At 38.5% G+C, this 18,323-nt stretch overlaps 1 protein-coding gene across 3 annotated transcripts in view; it reads right to left on the reverse strand.

The window, feature by feature from the left end:
- Nucleotides 1-18,323, reverse strand: part of LOC133534622 (pituitary homeobox homolog Ptx1) — a 71,993-nt gene that overhangs the window by 13,433 nt on the left and 40,237 nt on the right. For all 3 annotated transcript variants that reach the window (XM_061873824.1, XM_061873826.1, XM_061873825.1), the window contains 2 exons: nt 16,189-16,314; nt 11,042-11,283 (listed from right to left, as the gene is read on the reverse strand). In XM_061873824.1, coding sequence (XP_061729808.1) covers nt 11,042-11,283; nt 16,189-16,314 — 368 coding nt within the window. The remainder of the gene's footprint in view (nt 1-11,041; nt 11,284-16,188; nt 16,315-18,323) is intronic.

Raw genomic sequence — 18,323 nt, forward strand, 5'->3', positions numbered from 1 at the left:
AGATGGCCACAGATCACATTTAACATTACATCTATCAGAATTTTGCTCCGCACACGGCATAGAGCTCATTGCTCTGTACCCCAACTCAACCCATATCCTTCAACCAATGGATTTAGCAGTGTTTCGCCCTTTGAAAGTAGCCTGGAGAAAGGAAGTTGAAGAAGAAGAGATGTTGTGGAACTTATAAATACCCCGTTGCCTCTTAATAATCGAGGCTTCTACAAAATTAAAGAAAAGGAGAAGTATTTGCCAAATATATACACCTAGTTATCTAATTCATTGAGCTTTATATGGATCTCAGTAAAATAAGTCATAGTATGTGGAATATTTGTAGAATTCTCAGTATTAGTATGTCTAAACCGATAAGTGAGGCTGTTAGATTCCTAAATAGTAAAACTGTTTTGACGTTTTTATTCAGAGATTTATTATTATGTTTGTAATGCTCTATTTTTGCTAAGATTCAAATTAGTACAGATAGATTAGATGATAATATTGTTTAACTATATATATAATTGTGAAAATGTGATACTTCTTTTGATTATATTGTCAAACGTCCGTAGGTACAATAGCATGCCTAACAAGATATTAAGCTTTTTTGATAGTTTTTTTAATATTTTATAATGTGCTTTATGATTATTATATTGCTAAGATTCTAATTTCTTGCCTGATAGATCTCAGTTGATTAGTGTGTTACCAATTCTAAGCTGCAGCTGCTGGCAAAGAGGCAAAGCCTCAATAAATGTTTAAAAATTACTGAAAACCAGATGGTTGATTGAAAGTCTGATAGTATAACTTGGAAATCTAAGACTGATCATGTTGAAAGTTCAAATAGCGTTACTGTATGTACTCCTCTTTCAAAAAGGGCGCTCTTTACTTAAGGAGGATTGACTATGGAAATAAACAACCAGTCACAAATAAATAAAGCCAATATATTCAAAATAATCCCAAACCCTTATATACAATCCCTAGAAACATTTCGATAGCGTGATGTAGAAATCGCCACTCCCGGTACAGCGCCATCTCACGGGATATTTGGTAACAGTTTATATATTAAAGAACTTTACAAAAGTATGGACGCGAACATGCCGCCCACCAAGAACTACAGTTCTTAACCCAATTTATAACTAAACAAATCAGAATAAACTTAAAACAACATTTGAACATAAGAATTGCACTCAACATAAATCTAACTTAAATATAACATTCAATCGGCTAATGGCAAAACACAAATTCTCGAAGTGGGTCTTTTTATAAGACTATTTTTACATCTAAGAGTAACCACCCGCGTTACTCTGTCCAAACCTGGATGCGTTTCAACCACTTGGCCGAGAAGCCATCTAGCCGGTGGCAAATCAGGCTCTTTTACCAGAACTACATCGCCTACCTTGTGTTCTGGAATTTGCTGAGTCCACTTGTGTCTTTGAAGGAACTGGTTTAAATATTCTTGAGACCAGCGCCGCCAGAAATCCTGCATCATACGTTGACATAATTGCCATCTACGTAACGGCGAGACCGGCACTTGATCATAACGGTGATCTGGTGCTACTACGAGAGGTTCTCCTATTAGGAAATGACCCGGTGTTAATGGTAGTGATTCCCCGTTATCATCAATGCGCCACAGCGGTCTTGAATTTAAGCACGCCTCAATTTGTGATAGGACCGTGCTTATCTCTTCAAAAGTGAGTGTAGCATTCCCAATAACGCGTTTGAGATGAAATTTACAGGATTTTATCCCTGCCTCCCAAAGTCCTCCAAAGTTGGGGGCGTAAGGAGGTATAAAATGCCATCGGGTTCCGTTGGATGCCATCCAGTCAGCTAGCTCGGGAACTAAACTTGACTTTTCGGCATTAAAGAGATGCCGGAGTTCCTTAGCGGCACCCACGAAATTAGACCCGTTATCACTGTAGAGGTCGCTACAGTAACCACGCCTTGCTACAAACCTCTTGAAGGCAGCGAGGAAGCCGATTGTTGATAGTTCACTAACTGCTTCTATGTGCACGGCTTTGGTAGCCATGCATACAAATAGGCAAATATACCCTTTGTATGATTTGTTTCCTCTACCTTTTGAGATACGTATATTGATGGGCCCGGCGTAATCTACCCCACTGCGGACAAACGGCCTTGCCATATTAACCCTAGGCGAGGGTAGCTGCCCCATCAATTGATTCCGAATGTTGGCTGCGTTCCGAACACATGGAAGACATTTTCTGACATGTGTTTTAGCTAAATTCTTGAGGCCTGGTATACAAAACTTGGCCCTAATATAGTTGACCATCAGGGGTGCTCCTCCATGCAAAGTTTTAAAATGCGCATCTCGAAGAATAAGCTGCGTCAACCAAGTTGATTTCGGCAACAACATTGGATGTTTTTGATCATAGGTCAAATCTGCACTCTGAAGCCGCCCACCAACACGAATTATTCCGAAATCATCGAGTTGTGGAGTAAACGAGGTAAGTTGACTTTTCTTCTTAAGTTTACCTTTTTTAATTTCTTCTATTTCTGCAGCATATGCTTGTTGCTGATCCTTTTTTACCATGATTGCTAAAGCTTCATCTAATTCACTTTTCAGCAGATAGGTATGATTTTTTCTTTTATTTTTCAGGAATCTTCGACAGTACGCAATAACTCTCAACAATTTGGTGAGTGAAGAATACTTCGACCACATAGTATCCTCACTGTCTGATTCCGTCCCCACAGTTTCAAGGTGAGTATGTATTTTTCTTTCTTCTAGCTGAGTACTGACTGTCTTTAATACTTCGTAGTTAATCACTTCTTGTTTCAGCCAAGCAGGTCCGGATAACCAGAGTTCAAAGTTACTTAATTCAGAAGCTGATATCCCTCTTGAAGCACAATCGGCCGGGTTGTGTTCTGACTTTACGTGTGACCATTGGCTTCGACTGGTAGCTGTCAAGATTTCTGAACATCTGTTTCCTATAAAAGTCTTCCATCTACTTGGGTGACTGCTCAACCACGCCAATACCACTTCCGAGTCTGTCCACGCATGAATATTGGATTTTTCCACATCTAGCACATTTGAAACTTCAACCAATAATTTAGCTAGTAATACTGCTCCACATAATTCCAGTCGAGGAGTAGAAATTTGCTTTATTGGCGAAACCTTTGTTTTGCATGTCAATAGACTGACGTGTATCAACCCTTCTGCATCAATAACGCGTAAATACACCACAGCGGCATATGCAGCATTTGACGCGTCACTAAAACCGTGCAGTTCAACCAACCTGACATTAGATTGGTGATTTGTCCAGCGAGGAAGTCTAAATCTGGTGAGCTGTGACAATTCTTCCCTATAACACAACCATTCTTCAAGTAGTGGAGATGGTAGCTCTTGATCCCAATCGATTCCTGCCAACCAAAGCTTTTGAATGAACATTTTTGCTTTAACGATACTTGGAGCTATCCATCCAAGAGGATCATATAGTTTTGCAATGTCTGATGTTACTTTCCTTTTAGTTACAGGGGCTGTTGGTGGAGGTAGCTGAACTGTATAAGCAAATTCGTCCCTATTTCGATCCCAGGTAAGTCCTAAGATTTTATTTACAGCTTCTTGCTTCATTTCTATTTTTTTATGCTCTTCTTTCCCTGCAGTGCTCTCTCGAATTTCTTCTAACATAGCTTTACTATTGCTTGACCATTTTTGAAGTTCAAAGCCTCCTTTGCCTAATAGCGTCTTCATCTGATGGTAAATCTCTATTGCCTCTTGCTCGGATTGACAACCTGACATCAGATCGTCCATGTAGAAATCCTGACATACGCGACTAGCCGCAAGAGGGAAGTCTACACCTTCATCCAAGGCGACTTGAATCAGACTTTTGACAGCTAGGTAAGGAGCTGTTGAGACCCCAAAAGTAACTCTATTTAACTTGTATTCTTTTACCTTTTGGATAGTATTCTCCCTCCACAGGATGCGTTGGTACTTTGTGTCTCTTTCGTCAACTAGTATTTGCCGGTACATCTTGACGATGTCGGCAATGAAGACAACTGGATGCATTCGCCAACGCATGATTAGGTGCCTCAATTCTGACTGCAATGTAGGACCCACCATAAGGTCACTGTTTAAGGACACCCCGTTTGTGCCCTTGCAAGACGCATCAAAAACAATACGAACCTTGGTGGTTTCCCGTTCGTCACGCACAACAGCATGGTAAGGTAAGTACAGTCCCTTTTCCTTAGATTCTTGCTCTAACAAAGGTTCCATGTGATTTAAATCCCGGTATTCATGGAACACTTTTGTGTATTCTGTTTGCAGGCGCTCATTGGTTTGAAGTCTCCTTTCCAGAGAGTGAAATCTTCGCAACGCTATCTCTCTGGACCCACCATCTACACAGGCTGGTTGCTCATCCCTGAACGGTAATCTAACAACATATCGGCCGTTCTCATCCCGTGTAGTAGTCGCTTCATATATCTCTTCACATCTTTGTTCTTCAGGTGTTAAAATCCGTTCTTTGTTGCTAGGTTCTGATTCAAGTTCCCAAAAGGACCTGAGCAACTGTTCCACCTGAATGTGCATGCTAACCAGCTTGCAGGAGACATTCGCCTGTAAACCTATTTCACCACTTAAAATCCATCCCAGTGATGTCTTTTGTGCCACCGTAGTTTCCTGGGGTGATTTGAATAAACCTGGTTGAATGATCCGAGCGTAGACCTTTGCTCCCAACAACATATCTATTTTATTTGGAGTGTGATACTCAGGATCTGCGAGCTCGACACTTTGCAACTCAGGCCAGGAGGTAATCGATACCTTTGCAGAGGGTTGGTTCGAGGTAACTTTGTCAACCACATATGTTGTAACCTCAATGGCACTCCTAGTACCAGAGCGCGATGCTATTGTAACTTCAACTGTAGACTTCAGCTCTGTAATCAGCTTTCCTCTTAATCCTGACACTGAAACCTTAGCTGGAGTTTCTTTTAACCCGAGTAACTGAACTGCAGCTGAGGTGATAAATGAGACTTCTGAGCCCGGATCTATTAGTGCCCTTAATAGATGATATTCTTCCCTTTCCCATGATTTGGCTTTTACTACCGCGGTAGCCAGTAACCCTTGCTGTGAGACTTCATTCACGAAGTGATTTGAAACACTGGTTCCCGGTGTAGTTTCTCCTGTTGAATTTGTGACTTGCTGTGTGTGAACTTGAGCTATAGCTTGACTAGCTGATGAATCCCTACCTTCATTGGCTTGCGTATCCCCCTTTTGGTGTAACAGCGAATGATGTCGCCTGTTACAAATTTGACAATTTGTTGTCAGTTTGCAGTATCTGGCAGAGTGATTATTACCCAAACAGTTGAAACACATCCCGTTGGTTTGAACAAAATTACGTTTAACATTGACATCTAAAGCATTGAAGTCTTTGCAATGAATTATACGATGTTCACCTTTACAATAATTACATGAAACATTGTTACTGATATGCAAATTATTAACTTTTTGCACTTGATTGCCCTTGACCTGACTAAAACTCCCCTTGTTATTGTTATTCACGTATTTAGGTTTTTGGGCATATCCCGGCTTTGGTTCCAAAAATTCCAAAGAAAAGTATCGCGTTTGCAAAAAGTCTTTAAATTGTTCCAGTGTCGGTAACTGTTCAGACAGAGTTACAGATTCGCTTACTTTACATTCCCATTTTTTCCGACTTTCTGGATCCAATTTATGACTGACAATGTAAATGATGATAATATCCCAAGTGCCTGTATCAATTTTGAGACTAGACAATGCATTTAACGTTTCTGTGGTACAATCTAACATATGCTTAATGTCAGTGGCAGACTCAGTCAGAAGAGTCTTTTGTCCAAAAAATCTCTTTAAAATGCAATTCGCCAAATATTGCTTGTTATTATAGCGACTCTCTAACTGGGCCCAACACTGGTCATAACTTTCGCTAGAAATGGGTATATGTCTAAGAAGCTGCTCCGCTTCGCCTGTCAAATGCGCCTTGAGGTAGTGAAGCTTCTGGATGTCATCGATGTCCTGATTTTTGTGGATGAGTGAAATGAACAAATCCCGGAACCCCATCCACTCCTCATATTTTCCCGAAAAAGTTGGAATCGTGATCTTAGGGAGCTTCACATGACTCGATTTTGACGTTGAAGCTGTAGTTGACAATATTGGACTACTATTGCTGGGTGTTGCATTCAACTTGCTGAAAGCGTTCTTGAGTTCGCATTTGTAATCCATGTATAACTCGTTAGTCGCATCATACACATCGTCCTTCATGTATGCAGTGTCTTGTAGTAAATCTTGCTCTGGCAACATCAGTATCTGCATATGAATACGTGAAAACTGTTCCCATAGTTTCTCTAAGCTTTCGAGTCTGGTTTCAACGTACGAGATGGTAATCCGCTCCTTCGGAGACTTTTTGTAGTTACTGAATGCCTTGGTAATACGAACACTTTGATCTAGTTGTAAGTTAATACTCGCTTCCATCTTATTACTCATCTTGATAAATGACAAGTCCCAACAAAACTATTCATGAATTTTCAAAGTCCCAATTTAGTTGCTCGTAAATCTGCTAAGTCCCCATGTCTTGAAAAAATTACAAGTTATTTTGCTCTCAAATTTTCTAAGTGTTTGGGTGATGTACTTCGATATGAAATCGGGCATAGGTTCCCCGTCGGATCACTTTTTCTTAAACTATTCTAAGTCCTAAACACTTTGAAAATTTCTACTTTAATCCATGAATTTTACTAAGTCCAAACATGACAGCTTTTCATTCCAAATACTATTTTGACAGGTGACAGTTCCAATTTATGACACTTTCCACAGATAAACATAAATGTACTCACAGTTTGAAATCTTCTTACACTTTCACTTCACTAGTACTTGAACCTTAGTTGAATTTTCCCGCCAAGTTGATCACCGTGACGTCACGGCGCCGCTGACTCCGTCGACTGCTCCAAATCCGCTGCCGCCCTCGGAGACTGCACCCTCGACAACAATCTGTTGCCACTTGACGCAGGAAAGACCACTAAAACACTTAAGGCCCAGTACATTCCGGTTCGCTAAGGACCAATGTATGTACTCCTCTTTCAAAAAGGGCGCTCTTTACTTAAGGAGGATTGACTATGGAAATAAACAACCAGTCACAAATAAATAAAGCCAATATATTCAAAATAATCCCAAACCCTTATATACAATCCCTAGAAACATTTCGATAGCGTGATGTAGAAATCGCCACTCCCGGTACAGCGCCATCTCACGGGATATTTGGTAACAGTTTATATATTAAAGAACTTTACAAAAGTATGGACGCGAACAGTTACCTAATAATAAAAGTTGATTTGTGACATCATTTGTTTCATTTATGTGTTCAATACAAAAGTGTCCAATAATGGATGTTCATAATTGGGTCCATGTCCATGACTGGGTGTCCATTACTGAATTTTTGATGTCCATCAATGGTGATTTCGTAAATTTCAATTTATATATTTTTTATTAATTATATATTAAACATACAGGATTTTCGGTTTTGTTTCAATATTCCTCATGTATTTGAGTGCCGAAAAAAAAATCACCATTTTTGTATCGTCAAAAAACATCCCATTTTTAAACGAAATTCTAATTTAGTGCGCTTAACATGTCCATGATTGGTGCCTTCACCCTATATCATGAGTTTCATGAGTAACATTCAAGACATTTCCGCTCATTTATTGCCTACGCGATACATCACGATTGTAAAATATAGTATGATATTTCATTCATGATATTATTTTAAATATTCTGACAGCCCTGTATACATTCCGATCGCAATGTTTTGAAGAGCACACGCGGTTGATTGCATTCGAAATTAATATGTACTTGAAGTGTAAGTCTGGACGGTAGAATATCGATTTACACCATTTGGTGAAGGACTTCGACTTAAATTTGTTACGTGTAGGTAATGGGTTTTATATATGTATGGCAGGAAAAGGAGGATAAATTGCAAAGCAATTATTTAGTCGAGAAAACTTAAACAAAAGAAAAAAATCTGTGGTATTTAGCTCTAGTTTCTTTAGATTCATTTATAATTGATTTTATGGCCCTGTGCCGTAAAATCCTCATCCGCAAACACGTTAAGCCAGTAATTCATTAATGTTTTTCGTAACAAATCTGGTCCAGATAGTGTTTTCGTCGTCCGTCTTTTGTTTTACGACCTTATCCCGTGTAGCAATTCACCGAAAGCAAGCGTTTTAGGATTAAGTCGCGCTAAATCTCGACATACCGAAGAAACCGTCAAGTATTCCGTGAATCCCAGAAAACATTGTAAATAGAACAGTCCTAACCGCAGAATCTGTAACAGGCCTTCGGAACTATTGACAGTGAGTGTGGGTGCGATCAGTCTTAAGCCGGGGATTATGAGAAGACCGAAATAGACGGTTCAAATGCTCAGGGATTAAGGGATTCCATGTTCCGTCGGAGGCACAAAAATACCGAGCAACGGATGCGCCGATTAGTCTAAACACTCGCGCGCACTGCACCTCCGCACTGGGACAAAAAGTCACTTCTATATTTAAGATTACTCATTAATTTTGGCTATATGGACAGTTACGGTGATCCTATCTATAAATGACTCAACATTACACTTTCAGTACTTAAGCATAATTAAATCGTTGTGTTAGTATGTAGCTACTTACTAGTCAAATTTTATGATAGCTGTTATAAATTGTTAACTTCGGGGTATGGGTAAAGTACGTTTTTGGAAAGTAAATGGTATTATTAATTTAAAAAAATGTATTTATACTCGTAGCATTGTTGTAACAAGGACATCATCATCATCTCCTAGCCGTTTTCAACCACAGCGACTGCGTTCTACCGCTGAGAGCGTCGCTGGTGCGCTCTCAGGTGACTAATAAAGCCAATTTTTGCAGCAAATGTGCGACCACACTCGCTGCAAGTCAGCACCCTTCCGACATAATTGTAAAGTATGGCCACTGGTGGTCTGGCCTTCAGCTCGTCGCGCTTAGCGTCGAGTTCTGTGCGCCGCCTAGCTTCAAACTGACGCACCTGCGTCTGCACAATATGCCTCCAACGTGGACGGTCACTGGCTAGACTCTCCCATTTCGTTGGCTCTATATGAGCTCTCTTCATATGCCGCTTTAACACATCTTTGAACCGCAAGAACTGGCCGCCTTGTTTGCACTTTCCATATTGCAGTTCGCAGTTGAAGATGCGCTTCACGACTCGGTCTTGGGACATGCGGGAGACGTGACCGCACCATCGTAGCTATCTATCTAGCTAGCTATCATCATCTCATTAGGTAGACCTCTATTCCAGCGACATCGGCACACCTAAGGATCTCTGTGTTCCTAATACGGTCAGACCAATGGACGCCCATCATTTCGCAGAGGCATCTCAGATGGAAGCTGTCTAATGAGCGAATATGCTTACGATACAGGCACCACGTTTTTGAGGCATACAAGAGATTCGGCAGGACAATAGCCATGTATACAGCTATTTTAGTAGAAAGCTTTATATAGTGTGACCGAAACACCTTGGAACGAAGTTTGCCGAACGCACCTGCAGCGGCTCCTATTCTGCAGTTTATTTCGTTGTCAAGGTGGCAATTAGCTGTAATCGTGCTACCCAGGTATTTAAACTGCTCTAGTTTAAGTGAGTCCCGGCCGAGTTTAATGTCAACCTGCGGATTGGCAATTGTGTCAAGGACCAGAACTTCAGTCTTCTTGACACTTATTTTAAGGCCAAATCTACGACATGACTTATCAAGACTCGACATAAGCTGCTGTAGCGCTCCTGGGGAATCGGCCACAAAACATAAATCATCTGCATACATCATCTCCGATATGATTGCGTGAGAGACTTTGGTGCGCGCCTTATGCCGGGCTAAGTTGAATATGCCACCATCGGAACGATAGCGAATACGGATGCCGTCAGAAGAAGTTTGCAGTGCATCCCGAACTACTACTGCGAAGTACAAGGCGAAAAGAGTGGGCGCAAGCACACATCCCTGCTTCACGCCACAACTAACACAGAAAAATTCTGATTGTTCGCCCTTGACACTTACACAGCATTGCATGTTGTCATGCAATAGTCGGACCATCCTGACAAACTTTTCTTTGCACCCTAGTTTCGCCAAAACCACCCATAAAGCTTCGCGAGGCACGCTGTCGAACGCTTTTTCGAGATCAACAAAACACAGATACAACGGTTGACCTTGCTCTCGACATTTCTTTTGAAGTTTGAACACGGACATATTATTTAACTCAACCAAACAGTGACATATCAATGACATTTTGAACATTGATCGTCCGAAATAGTACTTAAGGTTTAGTAGCAAACACTAATCAATAGGTATGTAAACAGGTATGAAACAGCACTCGTACTAAACGCTAATCAATAGGTATGTAAACAGGCCCTAAGGCAAGTGTACGTAGGGGCCTTATCAGATAAAAATAAATTTTTGATTATCTCCGAAATAGAGTTAATTAGAATACCAGTATCTTAGAGAATGTAAATTAATTAAGCTCAGGAATCCTTGATATTAACAGAAATAAAAATACACGGTATTTATGTATAATCAATCATATTAGGAACTGTCAGAGACTTAAACAGTAAGTTTTTCTCGTTAGGGTGTTGGAGTCGGACCAACCTAGCTCGGCATGGCATTTGTAATGATAAAGTTTAAAAATGTAATCATTAATTCTAAATTGGGCATTATTATTATCAAGTTGCAATATTAAATTGGTACTTTAAATTATTATTATTTGAAAACCTGACATTTAAATTTTATTTTATTATTATTAGTGATGTTATGATTTGACAATGCTTTAAATTAATTAACTGCAACACCAGATATATTAGACGGATGCAATCAGCATTTCATCAATATTTACCAAATACCTAGCTAATTATTAAATGCGTTCAAAGTCATCAACGTTACACCTTGTCACTTTTACAACTTTTGCTACATTGATTTTATAGTTGATTATACAGTTACCGTGCCTGAAATTTTATCACTTACGAGTATAGACAACATTATTTGCTATACGCATAACCAATACCCGTAAATAAAGAACAAAACAGTCGACTCACCCTAACTCTCGCCTCCGTGAGGTTGGTCCACATGGCGATCTCCTCCCTCGTGGACATGTCGGGGTAGCGGTTCCTCGCGAACGTGGCCTCGAGCTCCTGCAGCTGCTGGCTGGTGAAGTGCGTGCGCTGGCGCCGCTGCCGCTTGTTCTTCTTGTCGCCCTTGTCGTCCAGGCCCTCGTCGCCGCCTACGCCCGGGGTCGTCGACTCCGTTTTGATCGTCGCTTCCGTGAGCGGCCGGGAGTCTGTGATCAAAAATGTATTATTATTATTTATATTCCTAATATACGTGTATATCGTTCATATTTCAACGGACTCTATTTATTGCAGTTTCATATAAGTACTAACAAAACCTTCAAAAATTTAACTCGCCGAATGAAACAATAAAGCCTTGAGCGACTACTTGCTGAGTTAGTATTTTAGCTGGTCACACGGAATAATCATCATCATAATATTTTTTATTTGTAAAACCAATTTATACGTCTACATTATGGATAAATTTATAACTATTTACACTTTATCTATATAATACTACAGTAATACATTACTTAGTTATTTAGTTAGACAGAACTAGTTAGTTCCGTGGCTGCTCGGTTAATTTCTCTGTTGCTCGCTTTACTACCTATACCAATTTAAAATACACGTTGTAATAACTTAAAAGGCTTGGATTTGTACTAATCCGTTAAATCTTAGGTACCTATACATGTACTTTAAGTTAACAATGTCCATGAATGTCTTTGCATTACTAATGTTTTATCTGACATTGATTGTTTATTTGTTTATCGTTTTATTACAACGACCAGTCTGGCCTAGTCGGTAGTGACCCTGCCTATATATCCCAGTAAGGGCATTTATTTGTGTGATGAGCACAGCTATTTGTTCCTGGGTTGTTCCTGAGTCATGGGTGTTTTCTATGTATTTGTATATTATATAATTTATATATATCGTTGTCTGAGTACCCCCAACACAAGCATTTTGGAGCTTACTGTGGGCCTCAGTCAATTTGTGTAAGAACGTCCTGTAATTTTTTTTTATTAAGATAATTAGCTTAAAGGCACATTGCAAAATGCTTACAAGTAAATAGAAAAATAATAAAATTATGTTTTTAGCATTTAGCTTCAGACTGCAGAATTTATACAACCCTCAAAGTATATTCAACCCCTCTATAAGAACTATGAATAAATATATATCAGAATAAAAAATAACTTGAGTATTATCAACAATCAGGAAAACATCAGTAGCGGCGCTAAATCATGGCTTACTGTATCTTATGCTTTTACGACGCCCGTAAATTCAAGCTCCATACACACCAATGTGCTTTATTTATGCAATAAAATCGATTACTTATGCGAGTGCTTCATTAATTTTATTAGAATAGAATAGAATTAGCTTAATCATTACATCTGAATTAGAGTACTTATTTATTTTATGTATAAATTTAAAGTTTTGCCAATGACTTACCTGCCTAACGTACGTATAAGTACGTACCCCTTTTCTCCAATCTTACAGTAACCGGGAAAGTTATTAGGTCGGTAGGTAGGTCAAAGAGTTTTTATCGAGAGCAGCAGTTCAGTTGTCACTTTGTAAACCGATGGCAATCATCCATGGACGCAACGCTCACTTATCAACACACATCGCAGCACCTCTATAATTACAAGTATGTACGTACAGCGGGCTTATCGCATTGACACCGGGATCCAGCCTAAACCCATATGCGCGGACTGATTGCCATCGGCCTCGTATCTCGAATTGATGTAATAACATATCACTTCCCGACGAAAGGGGCGATATGCATTCCGGTACAGTTGCTTACGAAATTGCACTAAAATTCTAGATCATACAACATACAAAGAAAAAAATTCTAGGGGGTATAAGGGCTGTAGCTATCCGTATTTCTACTGTGTTAGCTGTAGCGTTTCGCGTCCCATCGCTGTGGGATGTGGGATCGTCTTGATGCCGTCAACTTTGGGGACGGTGATGTGCCAGTTATACGCAGAAATAAAAACTTCATCGTAAGGTTTTATAGAACCAATTGTTTTATAATAAAACATTGATATTAATGCTCACGAAAATCCTTTTTGTGTTGATTTTTAGGTAGCTGTTTTGTTAAGTGCTAGTAACTGGCACTGCAAATTAAAATTTGAATATTGGTTAGGATATCACACTAAATTGACCCTTAATTGCAGTATAATTCTAGAGAACAATATAAATCAACTGTTGGAAAACCCACTGCTACAATTATATATTTTGTAATCAAGAATTTATTTTCATATATTATTATTATCTATTATTTATTACAGCTTATCGGCTTAAGGGTTACAAATTTATTGTACCTACTTATCTTGATTGAAGACTCAATAAATAGTTCATTTAGAAATCGAGGCCAGCCGTCGCTAGTAAATGTAAGCATGTTCGCATGCTGCTTTTGATTAACGATATCCTTCAAATTGTCTACAAATTATAATTATAAATCTGATGGTGACAATCTGAAATTTTACTGTAGTAATTACAGAACATTTAGCTATATCCGTATTAACAATACTATTAAACTTATCCAATAAGTCCACAGTAATATATAAAACAGTAGCTACATCCACTTTCTGGGCTTAGTTTATTATACATAGTTTTAAGCCCACGATTACATAAACTCGATTATACAAACGTCAAATAGATACTCGTATCTAACGTGAATTTCTAATAACGCCGACGTTTCCAATCAAAACGTTTGCGGAGGATTATCGCGCGCATATCGCGTTAATTTCGACAACTTTATTAAAACCATCAATCTGTACGGTTTGGCAATCTCATTGGCGTATAATGAACAAGGTGGGATTATGGTCTCAGGTTTAGGCGGAGCGCTACCGGTGGAACTGGCGATAAGGTCGATAGAGGTTGCGATAGCGGCTATCGGCGATACGCTTTGTGAGTCGCCGACCCATCCATCACAGGCGCGCAACCTTTGCGTTGTACCGACGCGATATGGACGTGTAAATATCGCACGAACATGTGTTACCGATATCGGTACACGGCCACTTCAACGATCACTCTATTCGATAACATCTTTAATGTACCAAGTAATAGATAGAGTTATATAATAAGTGTCTGTTTCTGGTGACACTTATTGTTGTAAAAGTTATTGAACATGCTAGATACTGGGGCTTAACGACAATATATATTTGTATATTATATGTCACCAGCGGCGGCATCATGGTTCCATTTTTATCACTTGTCACTATGCCCGTCACTTTCGCACTTACATACTTGTTAGAACGGGACGGGTATGGTGACAAATGATAAAGAGCCGACCATCTTAGCCCTACAGGTAGTACGATGATTTTCCATCTTATCTATCATCATTTAATCATCTTAATATCTATCAAGATGATTAAGTGTCAAAATAGCAAATTCATACACCTCATTATGTACTAGTATTAAATTGAAATGATTTGAATGATCCAAAACATAAACCATAGTATGTACCTTTGGTTATTCGAACAGATGGATGCCCGGAAATATTACTATAATCATGGAATTTCGTGAATTTTTAAATTATTTCTGAAAGAAGCTTGCGTTTGAAATTATATTTATCTGTTAACCCGCTTCAAGGTGTCAGACCAATCAGAAGTAAAATGCCACAGAATAGAAAGCATAAAAATTGCATAATTAGAGCAAGCCGTTCGCCGGCATGTTTGTGAAGGCATTAGAATAAACGCGACGGTATTTGCCATAGGTTTCCCGGCGCTCGCTCAGTTTGCTTTCAGTATCAAGTTTGTCACTTTGTGTGGCCGCTTTATGGAAGAGTTATAATTTGCCACGCTGTTGTATTGTGAGAGGTACAAATTTATTATCGTTAAAGGTGAAAGGGCTCAGGGTGCCTAGCCAAGGTGACAATCTTTTGGCTACGATAACGAAACGCTTTGTGTCTATCACTCTTCCAAACTAGTGCGACAGTGACAGTTGCGTTTCATTCTTGGCATGTTGACTGCGCAGCCAGGCCCGCTTCGTCCACAATTCTATGTCGTCACCTTTTTAAATCAACCATAATGCAATGTCGCCTCCTACCTCTAACTATTTAGACTTTAACTATTACTATTTAGACTACAGGCCCAGATCGTGTACATTTCTAAGTATTTTGACCATAGTGCCAACTCTACAACAATCAACATTATTGTACTATCCATTATCCTGACCGTATTCTATAAATAAGACAACATCAGCACTATCCATTTCCTTTTTAATTATTTTTTCCACCGGATAAGTTTTGTTGGCCTGTCATTTTGACCTCCACTTATACCAGCACTGGTCATCAATGCCCGCACATAGGAATGTGGACAAGTTAGCACTGTGGACCATAAAGTAATGTGGACAAGATAGCACCGTAGACCATATAGGAATGTGGACAAGATAACCCCGTGGACCATATAGTAATGTGGACAAGATAGCACCGTGGACCATATAGGAATGTGGACAAGATAACATTGTGGACCATATAGCCATGTGGACAAGATAGCACCGTGGACCATATAGCCATGTGGACAAGATAGCACCGTGGACCATATAGGAATGTGGACAAGATAGCAAAGTGTCGATATAGGAATGTTGATAAATCAGAACAGTGAACCATTATAATATGACAAGTTCAGAAGGTGACGAAATATAATTGCGGGCGAAGCGGTCCTGAGCCGGTAAAAGTCCTGTTAGGAAAATCTTTTTTATTTACAATATTCTTCTTCAAATATAAATAATAAATATAATAATGAATGCTTTCAACTACGAACTACATGAAAGATGCAAGAAATATCAGTTTAATTCATTTGGGTTAGTAGAGGCTGATTAAGTAGCTATTATATTTGCAGGCTCCGGCATAACTGAATCAACAAATGCGGCCACATGACTACAATAGCAATGTTTCATTGTAATTACTTCTTTTACGTAGTTATTTTTTTTACAAAACCTTATAAAACATGTGAATGTAACTACAATTGTTCGATGCGTGGTCGCTTCATACAACACGGTAGGACACAGAAGGATGTATCTTTAGAAATATGCTCTCTTCAAATGGCTCCTTCTCTGTCTTTATCAACATACAGAGAACTAATCGGATGTGTCTCCAGTTATACAGAGAGGTCAGTAAAAAGACGTGTACTCACTGTCGTCGTTGTGCTTGCGGTCGCGGCGCGGGCGTGGCGGCGCGTACAGTGACTGTTCAACACCCGAGCCGCCCGACGTCAGCGATGAGTGCCCGCTGTCCCGAAACTCGCCTGTTTCCGCCCATACTGCAACAGAAAAAAATGACAATTGCAATGTAGATAAAACAGCAGAAAATTGTTTCCTTGACATGACACTCAATAACTCGAGTAATTTCATTAGGTAGTTAATGAACTGGGCCTACTGAGCAAAATAATAACGCTACCTGACTTAGAGTTATTTTTGCTTAATTAAGTGCAAGTATTTATTGTATTTATTCTTTAAGCTAGGTTGTATACAAGACTTCTATTCGATATTGTTGATTTAGTTTTATTATTTTATAGTGTTACTAAGAAAAAAGGTATCTAGTAAAAAAACTGGACAAGTGTGAATCGGACTCACCCACCGAGGGTTCCGTACAAATTATTTTTTTACAAATTTTTTACTAAAAGGACTTCTTGACAGACTGATGGACGGATGGACGGACGAACGGACAACAAAGTGATCCTATAAGGGTTTTTTCCTTTTAAGGTATGGAACCCTAAACATTAAGTCGTTTTCAAGAACTAACAAATATCATAATGTTTTCACTACATATATACGTATAGGTACATATTGCTCTAGTATTAAGAGTTATCTTAATACTACATATTTCATATTAGGTCAAGGCTGGAAAATTCTTTCGCAAAACAGCCAGTTTGAGTAAAAATAATTAGTTTTAGGAATATCAATGAGCCATAAATTTGAATTTAGTCTATCTATAAAGAAACTATCTTCATTTTTGGGAAGCTAAAAAATCTGCATAAAAATCCACATTTGGTATATCATAATACCGATACCTCTCCAATTAGCTAACCAAGGGCGGGTTTAAATCCAGAAAGCTGTACCCGCACTTTTTCATTACTTACACAATCAAATTGTTGCACATTGTTGAGATAAATACTTACCTATTCTTGTACCTAAGATGGACTACTTACCTACCTAAAATTTATACCTATGAACTATTGAAATATTATGTTAATGTGATATTTGTAGAATCTGGTTACGCCTATTTTAAGGGGCCACAGTACTGGCTGTAGACGGAACCCTGTCAAATTTGTATTTGTGTAGCAACGGTTCTATGAATTGTTTGTTTACTTTTATGTATGTCAGTCGGTCAATAACAGTTCTCATGTAAACACTGAATACATTTCTAGTATACACTTTCTTAGTTTAACTGTGCTATAGATCTCTGCTAAATAGTGATAGGTTTATTTCCCCACATGAACTGCTGTAAAAAGTAATGAAATAAAAGTATTTGTATTGTATTTGTATTTGTAAAGTACTTCCAACTTCAATAACCTCCTTTGTTATCGCTTTCTGATAATCAAGTCTGCTCTTGAAAAAGCGATAATTTCCCAGTAAGTAAATTGTATTAGACTCGTACTTTCATGTTCGTCGTTCAGATACTTGTTACACAGCAGAGGTATGCGCTGGAGCACATGACTTGTGTTTTACTGATAGCTTTGGTGTTCTGAAGTGCCGCAATTTTATCATTGTAATATATATTACATTTATATATTATTTCAAATAATTAAATTTGCGGTTTGAAACATTATTTGTATAGCAAATAATATTGCGAGGATGTTACATTAGAAGTATATATATAATTTACCTACAACAGTATTTGCATACCTTCATACAATACAAAAAGGCAATACCTAATTAAATTAGGTACGTCGTTTTAATAAGGAGATAAGTTTCTTAAGGACTTTTTAATGGCTCAACCTATCGTATTCAAAATAATTTTCAGAGAATGTATTTATAGAGTTTTTTTTTTCTTTCTTCTTTGCACGCCCGATTCAAAAGTTAGACGGGGTGGGGACACAATATTTTTGACTTTTGGGCAATTATTTTCAAAACTATTCTTAATTAAACTTAATTACATTATTTTAAAGACCTATCAAACAGTAAGTAGGTATTAACTATTACATGTTATTTACTTTAACAAAAATCACTTAACTGTTCTTATAAATTTATAAACTAAATTTATTCTAGCTTACAAAATAATCCTACTTTCTAAAGGAGACCGACGATTTTCTTGAGCGTTTGGACCAGA

Source organism: Cydia pomonella, chromosome 2 (assembly GCF_033807575.1).
Source record: "Cydia pomonella isolate Wapato2018A chromosome 2, ilCydPomo1, whole genome shotgun sequence".
Lineage (NCBI taxonomy): Eukaryota > Metazoa > Arthropoda > Insecta > Lepidoptera > Tortricidae > Cydia > Cydia pomonella.